Consider the following 19,398-nt stretch of genomic DNA (forward strand, 5'->3'; position numbering starts at 1 on the left):
TAATTTAATAATATCAATCCATCCATTATCTATACCGCTTGTCTGTACAGGGTAGTAGTAGTAGTACTAGTAGTAGTACTGCGGTCAGTTGTACTCCCAGTAGTGCAGTACCCACCATGAGGAAGGAGTATCCGGTCCATAGACTCGTCCACTTGGGAGGGCAGTCTGGCTGGTTGGCGGTCTGGCTGTGCAGTGCGACAGGTGCAGAGGGGGCTTCACACACTACACAGCGGCTGATGTGGTCTTCGATGTTGGATCCAACCACAGGTATGCTGGGTACAGCCGCCGTTGTCGACAGCCAATAGGATTTATCGTTACGACTGGCATAAGAGCAGGCTCCCATGTTACAGGAGGAGAACGGCATGGTGGAAAAGACACGCATACACGAGCCCGCCTGACCTGGAAATATCATTAGTACAAAGATCAATCAAACATAAATCTAACTCAAATTATTAAATATTTTAACAGTTCACTTTAGCAATTTAAAGATCTTTGAATCAGTTCTCATGCAAGAACACGTTATTGTCTGTAGATGTGTGTGAGTGGTTCTCCGGAGGAACTGCAGGGCATAACAGGCACACTTTGAGGAACTCCTTTAGAAGAGGCAGCACTGGAAGATTTACAATGAAGCTCTGCAATGACACCAGGTGTGGATGAGATTCATCCTGAGATGCTGAAAGCTCTGGACACTGTGGAGATGTGTTGGTTTGCTCTTCAGCATCTTGTGGAGGTTTAGGGACAGTTCCTGTGGTTTGGTAGACCAAAGAAAAGAGGAGCGGATAGTGAGCTCCAACTATTGGGGTATCACACTGATCAACCTCCCTTGGAGAGGTTCTGTCAGGCTGCACAGGGGATGTTAGACCCTGGTGGAGACTGTTAGACTCCACCAGGGTCGGTTGCGTGACAGATTCTGTTTGTCATTTCTATGATGGGAATCTGAAGGTGCAGTTGATAATCTGGTTCTCTTGGCTTCATCAGGATGACAGTCAGCACCCAGTTAGAGGTTGTGGTACTCTGTTGGAAACCAGTTGATAATTGAGTTCCTTTCAGGTTGAGAAGGAGTCGCTGCCCCAAGTGAAGGAGTTCAAGTATCACCACAGGGACAGCAGTCATGTGGGTTCATCAGTGGATGTCTCTTCCAGTCCTCAATGGTGGTCCTGGTCTCTAGACTGAAAGAATGAGATGGTGGTTCCAAGAACCTGACAAGATTCCTTGGGCTGGGTGTCTAGACTGAGACAAGGTGAGGATTTCTATTGAAAGAAGAAAGTTGCAGTAGTTTGACAGCTGGGTGCCTCCCTGTGGACATTTACGTGGTAGGCCCAATTGGTAAGAAACCCCAGGGCAGAACCAGAATCGAATGGGTGATTTTATATCCCACCAGACCTGGGAACACCCCAAGCTCCTCCAGAAGAAGATATGGCTGGGGGGAAGGATGTTGGGGCTGTCCTTCTTAGGCTGGATGGATGGATGGATTGATGGATGTTTTAAATCATGTATTAGACCCTTGGGCTAAACAGTGAAGGAACACCTGGTGATCAGGCAAAAGCTCAGGAACAAGAACATAACAGATCATCATCATCTGGGTCCTACATGATCAAGTGTAGGGATCAGGTAAGTTTGGGCTAAGACTGAGGTGCACTGTGGTAATGTTGGCAGTGGCACTTAATTATCTGTGAGACTAAACTCTTAGAAAGACCAAATACAATTTAGTTTAACAGCATAAGAATCTTAGTATGTGTGTATACATACCCAGGTCCTGAGTGTGAGCCTTCTCCTGACCTTCCAGGTACAGCAGACTGTATCCGTTCCACAGGGCCCTCATGTTTAATGGACACGTGGGGATAATCTTTGATTGGCTGTGCCTCACCAATAGGAAGCCTGAGTTCAAGTTCCTGGATGGTCCAGTTGGACCACGGTCACCAATTGGACCAGGATCACCTGGGACAAAACCCACAATAGGAAGTTACATCAGCAAAACAAATCCACACAGATATAATACAACCACTGTACAAACAAGTCTAGCCCATCAGTCAGCCATGTTGAGTCAGAATAAATACTGCACTGTAATTGCTGGCCTGCAGGCTAAGGCCTTTGATTTAATGCTTTTACTCATCATATGAAGGGAAACAGGAAAAGTAAAATTGTGCATCCTGCTTATAGTTGTGGCTGGATTCATCTCCTGAGGGGCCTGGGGTCATGAAGTTGTTGTTTGGTCCCCATTATACATGGTAATTTCATTATTTGCCCAGACAACTCGAAATCAACTAGTATCCCAGAGCTGAAACAATCAGTCCATTTGTCCAGTGATTCCCAACCTATGGGTTGGGCCGCTGGTGAGTGGCGAAGGTGTTGAAAGTGCGGCAACAAGTCATTTGCAAAACAGTACAATTTTGGTTAAAACATATAATTATAAAAGAAAAAAGTACAAATAATGTTGTAAGAACTCCTTTCATTGTTTTTTTCCCCTCGTATTAAGGCTTGTCACTGTAACAAACCAATTACATTACATAACAAAAACTGGAGATTCACATTGGATAGCTGGTTATTAACAGGTCAAGAGACAGATGGTGAGTTGACAAGTGACCTCTCAAAACAGAGAAGTTGATCTTCCTGTGCTTTCAGTTCAGTCCTGAATGTGCGATTGTTGTCATTAAAATAAAAAGAGCTCTGAAAAGGCATTACTTGGCCTCCGCATTGTTACAGGGTTGAATATGTGAGATTGTCAAGTGGGCCATGAGATGGAAAAAGCTGTAACCACTGCATTAGCTGCTTGACAGAAAGTTAATCCACAATAAATTTGAGAATTGATTAAGTCATTTTTTCACAGTAAAATTACCAAAAATTCACTGCCACATGAAGGAAAATGAAGCAATGGAGTGCAGTCTTTAAAATTACATCAAAGATTGACCACATTTGCTGTTAATTTCACTTTTCGCACCAAAAAAATCTGTTGTGTCATTGAGATTATTTTGTCACTTTGCATATGTGTTGTTTACTTCCACAGAGGCCGACTGTGTTAATCACAGATTTACTGAAATGATAAACTGTAACTTACCTGAGGAAATACTGCTAACTCCAATTGTGTAAATCTTTGAACTTAAGTTATCTAACAAAGAAAAACTAAATAAAACTAATAATAAGTGGTGGACAATGAGATTAACACAAACAGGTGGGGGTCTTACCTTTGGCTCCATCTACTCCACGCTCCCCCTGCAGGCCTGGCTCTCCTTGGTTTCCGTCTTGACCCTGGGGCCCCACAACGCCTATTGGTCCCTCAGATCCGGGATCCCCCCTCATACCTTAAATACACCAACCATATCCAAAAGTCTCAACCAATCATTCATAATCAGCTGATGTCACCTGAGCTTGTTCTGGATTTTATGTTTCTGGGATAAGATTTGTTCTAACAGATAACAGTCTGACTGGGACCTGGTCCACTTCCTGTTGCTCACCTTTGAATCCCTTCAGGCCACATTCTCCCTGAAGGCCAACCTCTCCAGGTCTACCAGGAGGACCAGGAGGACCTGGGGGGCCAGGTTGGGCAGGAGGGTAAGTGGGGCAGGGGGAAACTCCGCCTTTCTCTCCCTTTGGACCCATTGGTCCAACAAATCCCTTTGGTCCCGGAGGCCCTGTGTGACCAGGACAACCTCTAGGACCCTGATTACCAGGTAGGCCCATCAGACCTGGTGACCCCTTCACACCTGATCTCACACACACACACACACACACACACACACACACACACATACGATTAGGAGTGGAAATGGCGCAGTCATTGGAGTTGACTACGAATATCTATGAAAATCTTTCACGTAGGTTTCAACTTTAGTGAATCTGTAATGTTGGCAAACGGCTGCATTCACTGAACTGAGCTTATTACACTGTGTCACCATCCAGTTTTGTTGAAGTATAACCTGCTCCACAGAACACAGAGAGCTAGTGAGTTAGCTGTTAGCTCTCTGAGTGAGGATCTGTCAGGTAACTGCAAATAAAGATATCTCAGATACATGGAGAGACTGACCTTTCAACCCACAACCTCCAGTGTTGCCTGGCAGTCCACTGAGCCCCGGTGAACCCTTTGGGCCCACTGGCCCCTGGCATCCTGAGTCCCCATTGTCCCCATCATCCCCAGGCACTGGAGGGTTAGGACCTGGATCCCCCATGTCCCCAGGACAACCTGAAAGACCAACCAGGGTCAGAGGTCATCCAGTGTGATTTGTTGAAGTTTAATAAACCTGAATGTTAAATTCTGACCTAGCTCTCCATCTGGTCCAGGACAACCAGGATTTCCACAAGGGCCTGAGACTGGATTTTTACAGTCTGGTCCAGGTATACCTGGAGGTCCAAAACTACCTGGAGGTCCTGCAATAACAAATACAGACATGTGACTGACAGAGAGTCAGAATGAAGTTCTGATCCTCAGATGGATCAGTGGGTAAACATTAACATCCCTCCTGCTCTGACTCAATGAATCACACTGTTACACACCTTTCGGTCCTGGGGGGCCTGTTGGTCCTGGTTGTCCAGGCTGGGATGAACCACAGGGACCTGGAGGACCTGGAGGACCCTTATCCCCTGGAAGACCTTGGAGACCTGGAGGACCCTGCACACCCAGACCTAAAAAGACAGACAGATGTTTTAATTTTGCATCCAAGTGAATGTATTTCTTCATCTTAACTCTGACAAGAAAGAGGTTCATCAAGATGCTTCCACCTTTTTTCTCTGCTGTAAAGCCAAACTTGTGCGACCCTGGTCCACATGTTGAACACAGTATGAAGACAGCACTTCATTCTCACCCTTTCGTCCACGTTCTCATATCCTGTCATTTTTCACACTGAGAAGCTGCTCCAACAACAAAATCACCAACACTTCATGTTTATGCCAAGCAAATGGAGATACTGTCAGCACATCAACTTTGTCTAGAGTTGAGAGCCCGGATCTGCACCCTCTGAGACCCAACCCAACATCTTCAAAGACAAAGTTAAATGCTTGTTTTGGAGACAAATAAAACATAAATAATCTAACAACAACAGACCAACGCAGAATGTAGCTAAACTGTGTGATATCCTTCCCTGAATCTTTAACAAGCCTGACTGCTAACTTGCAAGACTAATAACACATTAGCTAAACTCTGTGTCTCTTCCCAGTGGGAATCATGAAGCTACTTGCACAATAGGGTTGGGCAATATGTTAAAATTTTCCAACTAGCTACCATCAGTCCAGCAACTGGCGATTGCTGATATATTTGCACAGAGGGAGAATACTACAGCCTATAGTCGAATCGATTATTAAATGAAATAAATCACCTTGAGATCTTTGATAAGTAATAAGCTGGACAGGTGGAGCAGCTGTCTGACACTACTTGAAAAAAAGTCAGATGGTGTCAGATGAAGAAGCCTCCACTTCAGTCTCCAAATAAACAAACACGAGAGGATAGCATGCTATTAGATGATCAGGGTGCACAACTGCACATACAGCTTTTGGTGTAGTTCTCAAATGTGATTTATGAATTGACGTTGCTTGTCTGCACCAACCAATTGGACAGCAACCTATAAAGTAGGCTTAAATGTCATTTAGTCACTGCTCTATTTTGAAAGATGTAAATCAGTGCTACAAGAACTTGCATAATATGGCCCAACTCTAATTGTTGGTTCCTATTAGCTCATGCTATGAATTGTGTTTTTCAGGTTAATTATTTAATTAATTGTTTAAATCTGAAGGAGGCAGACCCTTAAATTAGCAAATTTTTGGGACAAAAATCCCCAAAAAACAAATGGCAATCACCCAACCCTATTGCAAATGCCTCCTTATTAAGTTACATCTGAAAATAATCCCGCACAAGATGAGGGCCAAGCTTTACACAACCACCTGAACCTGACTCTCAATCTGAATCTGAACCTGATCCTGACCCGACACAGAATCTGTTGTTGGGACCAGTCACGTTAAGGTCGGTTGCTGAACCCTACTTTGGTCACATATCAGCTTGTTGTATATGTGTGGAGATAAAGATGTGACGGTGAGTTATAGGCTACCTCTCGTCCCCATGTCCCCTTTAACTCCTTTCAGTCCATCCAGCCCATGAAGTCCCAGGGGTCCAGGAGGACCTGATGGAAAAAGAATCATCCAGAAAAAGCAGAATGTGAACCAACTCACATCTGTACACTGTTATCTGCTGGATTCATTTAACAATATATAACACCCAGCAGAATTCATTTTAACCATATTCAGAAACCTCCTGATTAATATTTTCTTCTGTTATTTGTTGTTACGATTGGTTTGTCACTGTGTCTAATTGCCAGATGGTGTCATGTGATCATCAAGCTTTGTGCTTACTCATGTTAGCTAAGCTCTATATACATATGAGTGACATTAGTAGCTACAATAATGTTGGTTATTTAACTCCGTTGCATCATCAAATCTGGTGACATCTTCTCCACGTGGTATCAACCTGTCAGGTGTGTCTAGACAATGACATCTGATCACAGGCATTAACATTTACACCTGGTATCAATAAGAGTTTTCAGTGTAATTTCAGGTGAAGGGAAGTGAGGCGGGATACTCTTGAGGAACCAGTATGACATGAAAGTGTGGGGTCATGTGACAGATGGAGCTGTCACTTGGCTAATGCTGCTAACTGGGGTTTGATTGCATTTTACTGGATCTGAATGCAGTTCCAAATCCACTTAACAAATCCGAATCCTTTCAAATCTCTTATCGCAGTTGGCAGGTTGGAATCCACTGGTGAGCAGTGGGCAGCAGAGGTACTGCATATCAACACATCAGTGGCATAAGTTGGAGAATCAAATTGATAGCTGGTTAGCAACAGAGAGTAAAGAGACAAATGGTGAATCAACAAGTGATCTCTCCACCGTCAAACAAAAAGAAAAATTGATCTTCCCCTGCTTTCAGTTCAGTCCTAAATATTTGGTCGGTATCATGAAAATAAAAAGTGCTCTGAGAAGGCATTATTGATCCCCCGTATTGTTATGTGGTCAGATGTGGGCCAATATTTTTGAGTTTTTCAAGTGGGTCATGAGCTAGAAAAGATAAGAAACCACTGCCTTATCTAATCATTTTAAGTGGTTTGTTTGGTGGAATGCCACCTCCCTCAGTGATTGATCAGCTGTGTGGAAGTCAGAGAGGACCCAGGATTTGAACTTCTATCTCGACCCTGGTAGTAGTGAGTTTTTCTTGATCCAGATCAGATATTCACCTAGAGAAAAACGTCACATTCCCCTTCTCCACTGAACAAAAAGTTTAGTTTAACCTTTTTGCTTCTCATTGAGCTAAAAATTTAACATGGATGACCTGACCACAGGTCTGGGTTTAGGTTCTGACCTTGGAGTCCTGGGCAGCCCTGTGGTCCTGGTAGACCATCAGCACCCGCTTTACCAGGAAGGCCAGGACAACCCGGACGACCTCCGGGACCTGAGGGACCGATCACACCTGAATAAATCAGACAGACAGAAGACAGGTTTACGGTGAGTAGCTTGTTGACTATATCCAACTCCGCCTCCCATCCAACATCCATAATGATGAGCTTCAGGAGAACCTGTTTACCTGGTGGACCTTGGTCTCCGTGGTAGCCTGGATCTCCTTTGCATCCTTTTTGTCCAGGAGCCCCAATGAAACCAGGTCTTCCAGGATCTCCTTGAGGTCCAGAAGGTCCTGAGCAGGAGAAATATTCATACAGAAACTCACCCTGATGGTTTAAACAGCAATGACATGTTTTGTAATTGTCTTCATTACAAAACATGTTTTGATGAAGTAAAGAGAGATCATCTCTCCTCTCACTGCTGTAGAGCAAGAACAAGATCATCACCTGAGGGCCCAAGGTCTCCAGGAGGCCCCCTGTTTCCAGGTGGACCAGGACAACCAAGAGAGTCACCTTTATCACCTGAAACACAAACACAAACTTTACACAACGAGCTGCACAATGACACAGCAGAATCAATGAAAGAGTCAAATTTTTTCTGTCTCTTTCATTTCATTTATGAAAAGTGTCGAGTCAGTCTGCTGAGTCATGTTGGTCGGTTGACTTTGTACCTTTCTGTCCTGTACATCCTTGGCCACCAGGCTCTCCAGGTTTCCCTGGACATCCCGTGTCACCCTGAAATCACAAACAAAACCAGATCAGTATTTATGAACATTTCAAACGATCAAACAATCAAAACACAGAGTTCTGGTTCTTTGGTTGTACAACTATGTTCAGGAGCAAAGGCCTCAGACAGTCCAGCCTGTATAGGTATGAAAAGCAGCTGTACTTCCTGTTTCACTCTCAGGTGAAGTTCTTGTTCTTACACACTCTGATATCTCTAAATCTTATATCTGACAAATGAATTCTTTTTCTTATCTTACCTGATCTCCATACTCTCCAGGGAAGCCAATGAGTCCTGGAGGTCCTTGACGTCCAGGTGGTCCTGGGGGTCCTTGCATACCGCAGGAACCTGGGAGTCCTGGGGGTCCTACAATGCCTGGGGGTCCATTGCTGCCTGGACACCCTGGCTTACCTGTAGTGCCTCGCACACCTTTACTTCCTGTCGGGAAGACGTGCTTGATGTTACAGACTCCGACTGGAGGACCAGCCTGATGTTCCTGTGTCAGACGGACCCTCAGGTTGTCTGCTGGTTGTTACTATCACTGGTTTCTGTGGACCAGTTTTACCACTGGTACGTACTGCCTCCAGGAAATAGCCCCAGCCTTTCACCCCTGAGTCCAATAGTTACAAAAGCTCTCACCTTCTCCTGTTGACTCGCCTTTTGTATGTCTGTGAAGATTCTCGGTCATCCAGGTCATGGTTTACATCTACATGCTTTACGAGACTTCTTCAGTTCTAAGTGACTGGCAAGCAATAAAACTGAACAGAGTTCATTGAATGCAATGACAATGTTTCAGTTTAAATTTTGTGGAATTTTGCTTTGTTGATTAGTCTGAAAAACCACCTAACGCAAGTGTATAAATTCTTTTGCGACATTTGAGAGATTTTTCAAAATTCATGCATCACATGTTTCTATTACCCATTTTTAAGTTCACAATTTCAAATTGCACATCAAGCAGGTTCATGGAAACACACCTACTGACTAACATTGTGGTTGTCCCTCAGGCCTTACAGTAGCTATGTACCACAAACCCATATACTCAAGCCATCCTCATTCAATTTGACTCAACACAACACAACCTGACTGGACCTGACTGTACTCAACCTGACTCACTTTGACTTAAATCAGCTCTACTTCATTCAACAGGACTTGATTCGACCTGATTTTGCGTCAAATTCACTCAACCTGACTTATCTTGATCTAACCCAACTCAACATGACCTGACCCAACTCAACACAACATCACCCAACTCAGCACAACGTGAGCCAACTCAACACGACATGACCCAACTCAGCAAAACCTGACCCAACTCAGCACAACCTGAGCCAACTCGGCACGACCTGACCCAACTCAACACGACATGACGCAACTCTGCACAACCTGACCCAGCTCAGTACTGATATTTATACAAGTGTTGGTGCCTGTTAATGTTGATATGTAATTGATTTGCATTATGATATAATTACTTTTAATGTGTTTTGGTCATTTCTTATTTACGCTGCTTTCATGATACAACCTACGAACAAACTGACAGATTTTTGTTGATTGACTGCATCAAATGTCCACACAGAGATCAGAGTTGGAGGTTTCAAAGTGACTCAAAGTGATGCTACACCTCTCTGGGAGTCTGGGCCTGTATTCACAAAGCATCTTCATGCTAAAAGTAGCTTCTGACTTCCCAATTTAGGAGAAACTCCTAAAAATGTTGCATGTGTGTGTTGTGATGTAGGACTAGCGCTAAAAGTAACACCTAAGTCTAGGAGAAGTTAGAAGTAGTGGAGAGGACTCCTAACTCAATAAAACCAGATCACAGAGAATCGTAACCTCCCAACGCTGCGCCTCTTTGTAACAGGAAAAATACAACTCTCAAAATACAATCCTGACACCTTGAAGATCTCCAGTCATCTGTAAGACGACCTATTCACCAAACAGTAAATGTTCTCTGTAGACTCCACATCATAAGACAATTCATACGATTTCCTTTAGATGTTCAGCAGCTAGAGAGAAATAAAGCAGCTTCATCAGGTCGACCCGGTGTGATCGGAGAGCCAGAGATGGAACCATGTAAAAATTATTGAACATGGGGGCGACCCGATAGCCGAGTGGTTAAGTCGCATACCACATGAGCTGATGCTCTTAGCAGCCGAGTCAACGGTTTAACTCCAGACCCGCCTGACTCTTTCCTGCATGTCATTCCCCCTCTCTCTGGCCCTTTCCGGTCGCTCTCTACTGTCCTATCCAATAAAGGCAAAATGCCAAGACAAGGACGTTTCTGTAAACAGGAAAAAAATCACACATCATAACCCTGGTTGTGTTGATGCTACTATAGTTCTAGACGTTGTAAAGTGGATCTACACATGTTTCATGATGTTAATGGAGAGAGGCCTGAAGCAGCTGTTTGAAAGGATCATATTCATCTGTCTGTCACTGTGGGCATTCAGTGAATTGAATGTAAGTTTTTATTGCAAAATTAAATTCTTCGAGTCAACACAAACCATATCATACAGATACCTTTAAGAGAATCCACTACTTTAGTAAACAGCAAGTAATGTGATTAATTTAATTTGTATTTGTTTATTTCTGTGTTTATATTATCACTGCAGGATGTTGCTCATGCATTTTAGCAGACACAGACCGGTCTTTCATCAACCAATCACTGTTGTTCTTGCAACAAGCTCGTCCATGAGAACTGATGTCACCATAGCTACAGAGTCACACTCTTAGCTCAGGAGTTTTTGCTTTTCCTCAGTAAAAGTTGGTCTCAGCACCTTTGTGAGGAGGATTTAGGAGAAAACTTTTAGATGGAAACTTTTAGTGCAACTAAGGAGAACTCTGAGTGGTGAGAGAAAATGCTTTGTGAATATGGGCCCTGGTCTGTAAACCTGCATCGATGCAGACTCTGTGTATGAGTCTTTGTAATCCACTTCCACCTCAGGGTCATTAGTTTGGAACAACACTTAAAGAGGTGGACCCTCCACAAGAGTGTGTAGATGGAGTGAGAGTGGGGAAGGGGAGGGAGTAGGGGCTGGATGGGAATTGGGCCCCTCAATGATCTCTGACACTGGTCTCTATGGTAACAGAGTTACAATATCACTCTGACCTCGTGGTCCAGGGAAGCCGTTGATGCCAGCGGGTCCTGGTTTTCCTGCCGCCCCTTTGATGGGGACACACTTGGTCTCTCCTGGAGGCCCCGGAGGCCCTGTACAGCCTGCAGGAGAAACATAGGAGAGTTTTTAAAACAGAAATTCAGAGCCGTGTCAGCAGTGGCACAATACTGTGGTCTGATTAGTTTTTCTATGACTCTCTCAACATGTTTCATTGTTTGTAATGTTTCACTTGAGACAGATTGAACATTAAATAACTGTGTTTAAGCTCAGCTCAGTATATTGACACCTACAAACACACTACTGGTACTGCATTCAGCAGTAGTACTGCAGCAGGGATTACAGTACAGCAGCAGGACTGTGGACTGTGGATCACTTAGTGTTTACCTTTCTCTCCTTTGGGCCCTTCACATCCTTGACCTCCATCTCGTCCATTAAACCCTCTCTCCCCTGTCCACCCTGGAGGTCCAGGGGGCCCAGTCTGTCCTGGAGTCCCTGGCCCTCCATACCCGCCTGGGGGTCCCAACGGACCTGAAACAGATTCTTTCAGTGAAACTGAGTCATCAGGAAACATTAAAGCACAGGTGTGTTGGTGGGAGGAGCTCACCTTTCTGCCCATTGGGGCCTGGCAGTCCTGAATCTCCAATGGGGCCAGGGGAACCCTGAGGCCCCGGGTATCCTGGGAAACCAGGAGAGCCTGGTTTACCTACAGGGCCTTGAAGGCCAAAACCTGGAGGACCCACCTCCCCAACCTCACCTTTCTCCCCCTGAAAACCTGAAATGAAATATGATGTCATCACAGTCTGAGGATTACAGGACAACGCTGATATCTTGTTTAATATTTTTCAACAGAGAAAATATTAGGACAAGAGGACGTTACACTGATCAAGTTTTATTTGTAACAAATAGCTACTCTTTAAGTAACTACCTAACGTAACATGAAGTAAAGTGAAGGAGTAAAGAGTTTACCTGGGGGTCCAATGGGTCCCCGCAGGCCAAAGGGGCCCATGGAACCGGGTTTTCCTCTGCCACAGAGGTTAGGTGAGGGGCCTGGGGGACCAGTGATACCTGGGGCTCCATCCTGCCCTCTCTGGCCCTTCGCTCCAGGGCCCCCGGTCAGACCCTGGATTCCTGGACAAACACAGAAAATAAGTGATGTCGTATCACAGCAGGAGTGACTCTGCTTCAGATCAGATCAGCTTTAACAACTTTAATGACTTCATCTCACTGTCAACCCTTTGCTTCTTCCTTTTGCTTTTCCTTTTGTTTTTTTAACCAAGATCTTTCATTAACATTCTGACACAGTTTGAAGATGATTAACAAGTTCTAACTGGATGATTGGACAAGTATGTGAAGGTGTAAAACTCTTGCACCTGAATCCTGTCTGTGTAAAGTCATGGTCATAGACCTGAGTCTCACTGTGCTGCTGTGACAGTTCAGAAGCACTGTGTTTCTGCTGCTGCAGCACCCCCTGCTGCTTCAAACTGAACCAAACTCAAGACACTTCAGGTGTCAGACTGTAGAAATCAACACACCTGAAATCAGTGTGTGTCACAGCACCCAGGTTAGAGTATTTCCACTGACAGTTTCAGTCTTTACTTTTGCTCTGATAGGGGGAAAAAGGGAAAAATTTAATGTTTCTGTTTTGTGTTGGAGGCCAGTTTGTCTAAGCACAGAAACATCATGTGTTTATTCCACATCCTTCAGAGGCTGCATTTGAAGACAGATTGCCTCACAGTGGGGTGACTACACTGTCCAATTTTGAGGGTTCCTGAGTCCTTCTTTTCCTGGGCAACAAAGGCTCCAAGGGTGTACCCTCCACATTTTTGTGTCCTCTGAAGGATGTGGCCCCGGAATTGGGACACAGCTTCACTTTTCTTCATCTGACGTTTTTTGGCAGTTGGCAGACAGCTTTTTGGTGTATTACTGTCATCTTCTAGTACATAAGCGTCATTAACCCTTGTGAGAGTTAGCGACGCTCAACTTTGCTTTCTAGTGTCAAACGGAGATGTTCAGTCTAACTGCATTCATGCACAATGCTGATTATAACATCTAAACTTTAAATCAGTCACATTGCCAATTAAATTTGAAACAAATTTTAAACCCTATCTAAAAAACTTGTTAGAGAACAGATTTTACATGTAATCACTTTTGGAAACTTCATAAAGGACAAAGCCCTGTTGTGTCCTGTTGTTTGCTGCTGGTGTAGAAAAATGCAGAAAATACTTTAAAATAATTTTAAATATCTGCTGAATCACAACAAAACTGTTTCTCTTTCACCATGATGTTGGACTGAAAGATGATAAACTGATGTATTTTTATTTGCAAAGCAAACAGAAACACTGTAATTCTCAGGTCAGTTGATTCACCTTGTAGCCCGTCTATACCGGGGGGGCCAGGGACTCCTTTAGGTCCCTGAGAGCCCTGTGATCCAGGAAAGCCGATGGGACCCGAGGGCCCGACAGTAGAGTCCCCTGCTGGGCCCTTGAGTCCAGGAAAGCCTGAAATACCTGGAGAGCCTGGTGCACACACAGATAAACACATTGTAAACACAGCTGACAAATGATAGTTGTGTCCTGCATCAGTCTTGATATTTACTGACCAGCCTCAGTGCAGGGACACAACTTTATAACGGTCATAGAATATTCTTTTAAACCTGTTCTTTATCCACATTGCTGCCAGTCAGTGTCAGCAATGTGCTGATACATAAGGAACTAAAGTAGTATGTTGTGTTGTTAGTGGACATTGTGAATGGGTGAAACAGGAAGTTGAGATTAGTCATCAACTCCCCAGCATGCAAAGCCCACCTGGCTACAGGAACCTGTGTAGCTCACACCTCCAGAGTTGGGTCAGCAGTTGTTACTATTTGAATGAATGGAGGTCTGACCTGAGCTAGCTTCATGACATTCTTCCTGTTTACTTTCGCTCTCCTGCCTCATACATATAACCAATGAGAGGAGAGACTGTTCTCACCTGACTTTGACTAGTGTGTTTTAGTTTGTTTTTTGCCTCCATTTCCCTCTGAGACTCTTTGCTATCTGCAGGAATATTGTGTTCATCTTCACAGAGCTTTAAGTCCTTTCTACAAGTTTAAGGTTGGCTGGGGCCAGTTGCACAAAACACCTTAAGTTAAGATTTTCCATAAAGTCTAAGTTAAGGTTTCATTAAACTAATAACAGTTGTTGAAAACACCCTTTATTATTTCGTATTTAAGGTTTTCTTCTTATCTTAGTCTTACACTTCAGGAATCCCTTAAAGTCAGTTAAACTGTTGCACAAAAGACTTTAGTGACCAAAGTAAGGAAAAAACTAAAGGTACCTCTGACTGTGTCTGAACTCAACATGATGAGTTTATGGTGATAAATGAAGAACATGAACAGAAGAGTTTCAGACCAGGAGACACCTGAACCATGAGGACCTGGTTCTACATCACAGATCTGACCTGAGGTCAGTTTATGATCTGTCCGACCGTCTACAGCTGGATCACTCTACTTTCTGCAGCTTAATGATGCTCTACAGTTTTATGTCACATGATCTTTCCGTCAGGTGTAGTCCAGGTGTTTCATGTCCACAGATCAGTGATGTGCAGGGTCACATGATCAGGGATGTGCAGGGTCACATGATCAGCGGTGGGCCAGGTCACATGATCAGCAGCGTGCTGCATCATTCACACCACAGTGAAGTTCCCATCAAAACATCAGGAGGACAAGACAGCAGCACTCTCCTTAATGTTGCCAACTTCCCAAAATTGATAACAGGTATCACAGGGTACTGGCGGCAAACCAGTGGTCTCCATGGACACAGCTGAATTTTACTGCTGAAAAATCTCTTTCACTTCTGTAAATTACTTAACTTTTTCCTTAACTAAGGATCCTTTTAAGAGATTCTGTGCAACACCCTAAAGTAGCTCCCTTGGCTGAAGAGAAATGAAACCTTAAGTGTCAAAACTTAAGGTGTTTTGTGCAACTGGCCCCAGATATTTAGTCTGGTTAAGACAGCAAAAAAGATTATGGAATCAAATCCAGAATCCGTTTGTGTCTGGATCCAGGCCACTTCCACTGAAGAGTCTGAGCGGTTGGTTTGGTCTGAGTAAGATTGTTGTTTTCTGGTCAAATTGATCAAACAAGAGGGAGAAAATCACCAGACTCTGCTTCAACCAGACCTGCTTTCATAGTCCAGGCACTCGTTCAGAGAAACTGGTCCTAATGGGTCAAAATGGATGGTTTTGGTGTTACTGTGACCTTTGAATGTGTAAAGCTCCTGAAGTAAGACTCAGGTATTAAGAACACACTGTCAGCAGATGATGACAGTGACTGTACCTGGATCTCCTCCATAACTGAAGCCTTCAGGTCCTTCTTCTCCAGTATCTCCAACAAAACCTGGAGGTCCTGCAGGAGAAGGAGGTGATATATGTAAATATACTGTAATAGAGAATGTAAATATACCAGGTGTGACAGGTGGTACCTTGTCGTCCAGGTAGTCCAGGAAGTCCAGACTCTCCTTTGTCTCCTTTAACTCCATCGGGTCCAGTGATGCCACGAAAACCTGAAGGACCCGGGAGTCCTGTGTAACCTGGAGAGACAGAGAGGTGGGCAGAGGAAGTCAGACACATAGGTGGTCAGACAGGTGAACAGAGAGACAGATGTTTTGTTTGGTATTTACCTGTGTTCCCAGTGTCTCCCTTCTCCCCTGGGGGGCCAGGGTTTCTAGGTACACAGGGCAGAGTGTCACCTACAGGAAGATGACAAGTCAAACAGGAAGTGGGAGGAGTCATTTGGAATTTAAATGAGGAGAAGAGCCATTGAGTTCTGGGAGAGGTAATAAAACGTTGCTGGATTAATTTTTTTTTTTTTTTACATTTTACAGTATTGATTTAGAGCTGACTTCAGACTGATTCTTACCAGGAGCCCCCTTTGGCCCTTGTGGACCCGGGAGTCCTGAAGGTCCCGGCTCCCCTGGGGCCCCACGCTGTCCTACTGCTCCGATTACATCTGCTCCTGGAGAGCCTAGAGGTCCTGATGATCCTTTGGGCCCTAAAAATCCTGGGAAGCCTTGATCTCCAGGAGAGCTGGTGAAACTTTCACCCTGAAAAGAAACAGGGAACCGATGAGAGGGGGAGGAGTCAGAACAGGATTATCATTCAGCCAAAGTGCTGCCAACAGTGCTGCAGCGTCCCCTACAGGCTGCAGGGTTCATTACAGCAGACATCTTTCACTGACTTCCTGTGATACAGAAGAAACCCTGAAAAACCTAGTGATCTCAGGGAAGTCCTGCCTCTTTTGTCTGCGAGTTCTAAGCAGGTTTATCCTGTATGGACATGATGTCCTCCGAAAGGCACAATGAATCTAAAAATGTCATGTCATGTCTGAGGATGTTGCAGAAGTTTGATGCAAACCACAGCAATGAAACACTTTGGGTTTCAAGGGAAAAAGTAATTAAAATCTAAAGGGTTAATTTTCTCCGAGGAGCAGGAGTAAGATCAGGAACTTTCATTAGATGTGGAAGTTATTTAGTTTTGTTGATGTTTTGTTGTTGATCATCTGAGTCACCTGAGGACCAGGGTTTCCAGAGGCCCCAGGGAGCCCATCAGGTCCTCTTCTCCCTGAGAATCCTTGTCTGCCCGGAGGGCCTGGCTGGCCCACGTCTCCCTTCTCGCCTGAAGACAGAAGTCCAATCAGAGGCACTGATACCATGCATGACATCACAGTTAAAGTCACATGAATTCATCTTCCTGATCTCACACCTCACATCACCAACATCCATATCAGTGTTTATGAGGGGTTGTGCATGGATCCTTTATGGCTAATATTATTTATAAAGAAAAAACAAGTGCAATAAATCAGATTATTTTGGGTGTCCACCATTTTGTTCTGTGGATATATAACCTTTTAAAATGGTACAATCCGTTTTAAAAGGTTACATATGCAGATGATCACCTCATCATCACAAGCCTGCATCATATTACGATGATGAAATGATCATTTTAACCTCAACAGCAACAACTTTTATTTGATTTCAGAAACAACAAAGAAAAATGAACAAATGTGGACATTAGATTACACAACAGGAAGTGAGGCTGATCGGACGCAGAAAAACAAAATGTTTAAAATTTAAAAACCAGACAGATACTGTTTGATGTAAGTGCTGTACTGGCTGGTGTGCAGAGAGGTGAGACAGGTGTGCAGACTGGTGATAAACTCACCTTTAATATCCACCACGATGAAATCTCCCTTCTGACCTTTTAACCCTTTGATGCCTGGGAATCCACGCAGACCCTGCAAACACAAGAAATAATCAAGAGAATAAACAAAAAGAACAAACAGACAAAAAGGAATCAGTGAACGTAGGGTTGCTGATATGACCTCTGACTCTGTTGTTTCATAACACACCTGTTCTCCACTTGCACCAGCATCTCCAGGTAAACCTTTCTCTCCTCTCAGCCCTGGGGCCCCTGGGATTCCTGGATACCCCGGATTTCCCGAGTCACCCACAGGGCCGGGGGGGCCAGTTAGTATTAGAGGAGGGCCACAACCGCAGTCGCCATTAGAGCCTAAAACGCAAAGGTAGATTTACACACAGAACGTTGAAGTCAGGTTGTGGAGTTCCTCAGGGAAGCATCCTGGAGCCTCTGTTCTTCCCACTAAACCTTGCGTCAGGTATAACACCTGCCAGGTTGTACACTCACTGAGTCTGATGGATGATGCAGGATGAAAGAACTACCCAACACAAAACTGAAGGTAGTTTTCCTCCTGGTATGTGTCCTATTAATTGGTTGCTGGACTTCAGGAATGAAGGTCTCAATAATCTGATCAGAATCAGAATCAGAATCAGAATCAGAATCAGAATCAGAATCAGAATCAGAATCAGAATCAGGTTTATCAGGTTTATTGCCAAGTATGTTTTCATTCGGGGAAAAAAAAACCTCATAAGCATATATAAACAAACACATCTTACAACACAGTGACTCAAGACAATTTGCTCCAGGGGAGGGGGGAAAGGGGGGAGGAGGTGATTCCAGTGCAGACAGGCAGCCAGCCGCAGCCGCTGCCATTATGGCGCAGCCATCGGACCCCGCCCGCCGCACTGGATGGGAGGAAGTGGCGAAGGCGTGGGATGGGGTAGTGGGATGGGGTGAGTTGCATATGTACATGTAAGAGGTGTCCGTGAATGTGTGTGTGTGCATAGGCCTGGAGAGTCGCTTCGTCTAGTTCACAATCAGAGCCTCAGTTGGCAGGGTGTCATCGCGATAACACAGCAAGTTGCCATGGAGACATCCTTGATCGGGTCCCGGACGGAGTCAACAATCAACAGGTGTCCGTGGAGGAGGGGGGGGGGGGGGGGGGGGGGGATAGGAGTAGAAGCGTCTCACTGCAGAGATCTCGTGGGGGAGTTGTTCCAGCACCGGCCTTGGCCAAGGCTGGTGCTGCGAGGGCCGGAACGCAGATTAGATTATGATTGTTTGGGTTAGGGCGAGCAGTCGTATTTCAATAGACATGGCTTACTCTGTTTGTCCATTCTGGTCATCTTCATCCTTTCTCCTTTCCAAAGCTGAAAGCTTCTCCAAGATGTGACCCATGTTGCGATTTATGACCACAGTCTGAGCATTAACAGCTCTGTCTATTACCACAGAGAGGGTGTTGACAGCTCCTTCCAAGGTGGTTCCCAAGTTGCGGTTCACAATCACAGTCTGAGTGCTTACAGCTTTACTCACTCCATCAATTATGTTGGGCAGCGTGGGGATTTGGACTGCTGTCACCGTCTTCCGAATTTTCCGATACACCAGGGCAATGCCTAATCCAATCAGCAGAAAGCCTGATATCACAGTTCCGAATATGTAGAGATCTTCGATGTCCTCAACGGAAAGAATCGCCAGGCACACGACCCTCCACTGCTCCCAGGAGTCCCTCATGTAGCCAGCGGCGTACGTTCCGCCAGGGCAGACAGGTTCCCCCGAACCCGGGCTTCTCGTCGAGAAGATCCTGTCAATTGCGTTGAGAGACCAGTTGACCAATTCCATGATTTTAGATTTAGAGAGCAGTGCGGAGAGAGGCTTCCAAGGTTTAGACAAGACAGGACGAGACGTGAGATGCAAAGCAGGGAAAAAAAGGGAGAGGAGAGAGGGGGAAGATGCGTCCGCCTTCGTTGAGAGCTAGAAGAAGAAGCCTGTCCTATTCCAAAGAAGGATAGGATCTTCTC

General features: G+C 44.7%; 1 protein-coding gene across 1 annotated transcript in view; it reads right to left on the minus strand.

The window, feature by feature from the left end:
• Nucleotides 1-19,398, minus strand: part of col4a4 (collagen, type IV, alpha 4) — a 48,077-nt gene that overhangs the window by 3,285 nt on the left and 25,394 nt on the right. Inside the window, exons 22-46 of the mRNA XM_071496102.1 lie at nt 17,592-17,752; nt 17,405-17,477; nt 16,752-16,858; nt 16,104-16,287; nt 15,865-15,933; nt 15,667-15,774; nt 15,522-15,590; nt 13,573-13,722; nt 12,173-12,334; nt 11,811-11,978; nt 11,591-11,734; nt 11,200-11,307; nt 8,359-8,537; nt 8,047-8,110; nt 7,823-7,897; nt 7,561-7,668; nt 7,339-7,446; nt 6,033-6,104; nt 4,489-4,617; nt 4,255-4,362; nt 4,022-4,177; nt 3,453-3,701; nt 3,183-3,299; nt 1,750-1,938; nt 116-399 (exon numbers count right to left, since the gene is read on the minus strand). Of these exons, the coding sequence (XP_071352203.1) occupies nt 116-399; nt 1,750-1,938; nt 3,183-3,299; nt 3,453-3,701; nt 4,022-4,177; nt 4,255-4,362; nt 4,489-4,617; nt 6,033-6,104; nt 7,339-7,446; nt 7,561-7,668; nt 7,823-7,897; nt 8,047-8,110; nt 8,359-8,537; nt 11,200-11,307; nt 11,591-11,734; nt 11,811-11,978; nt 12,173-12,334; nt 13,573-13,722; nt 15,522-15,590; nt 15,667-15,774; nt 15,865-15,933; nt 16,104-16,287; nt 16,752-16,858; nt 17,405-17,477; nt 17,592-17,752 (3,341 nt within the window). The remainder of the gene's footprint in view (nt 1-115; nt 400-1,749; nt 1,939-3,182; nt 3,300-3,452; nt 3,702-4,021; nt 4,178-4,254; nt 4,363-4,488; nt 4,618-6,032; nt 6,105-7,338; nt 7,447-7,560; nt 7,669-7,822; nt 7,898-8,046; nt 8,111-8,358; nt 8,538-11,199; nt 11,308-11,590; nt 11,735-11,810; nt 11,979-12,172; nt 12,335-13,572; nt 13,723-15,521; nt 15,591-15,666; nt 15,775-15,864; nt 15,934-16,103; nt 16,288-16,751; nt 16,859-17,404; nt 17,478-17,591; nt 17,753-19,398) is intronic.

This window comes from Trachinotus anak, unplaced genomic scaffold (assembly GCF_046630095.1).
Source record: "Trachinotus anak isolate AG129_WGS33_773 ecotype Australia unplaced genomic scaffold, CSIRO_AGI_Tana_v1 ptg000014l, whole genome shotgun sequence".
Lineage (NCBI taxonomy): Eukaryota > Metazoa > Chordata > Actinopteri > Carangiformes > Carangidae > Trachinotus > Trachinotus anak.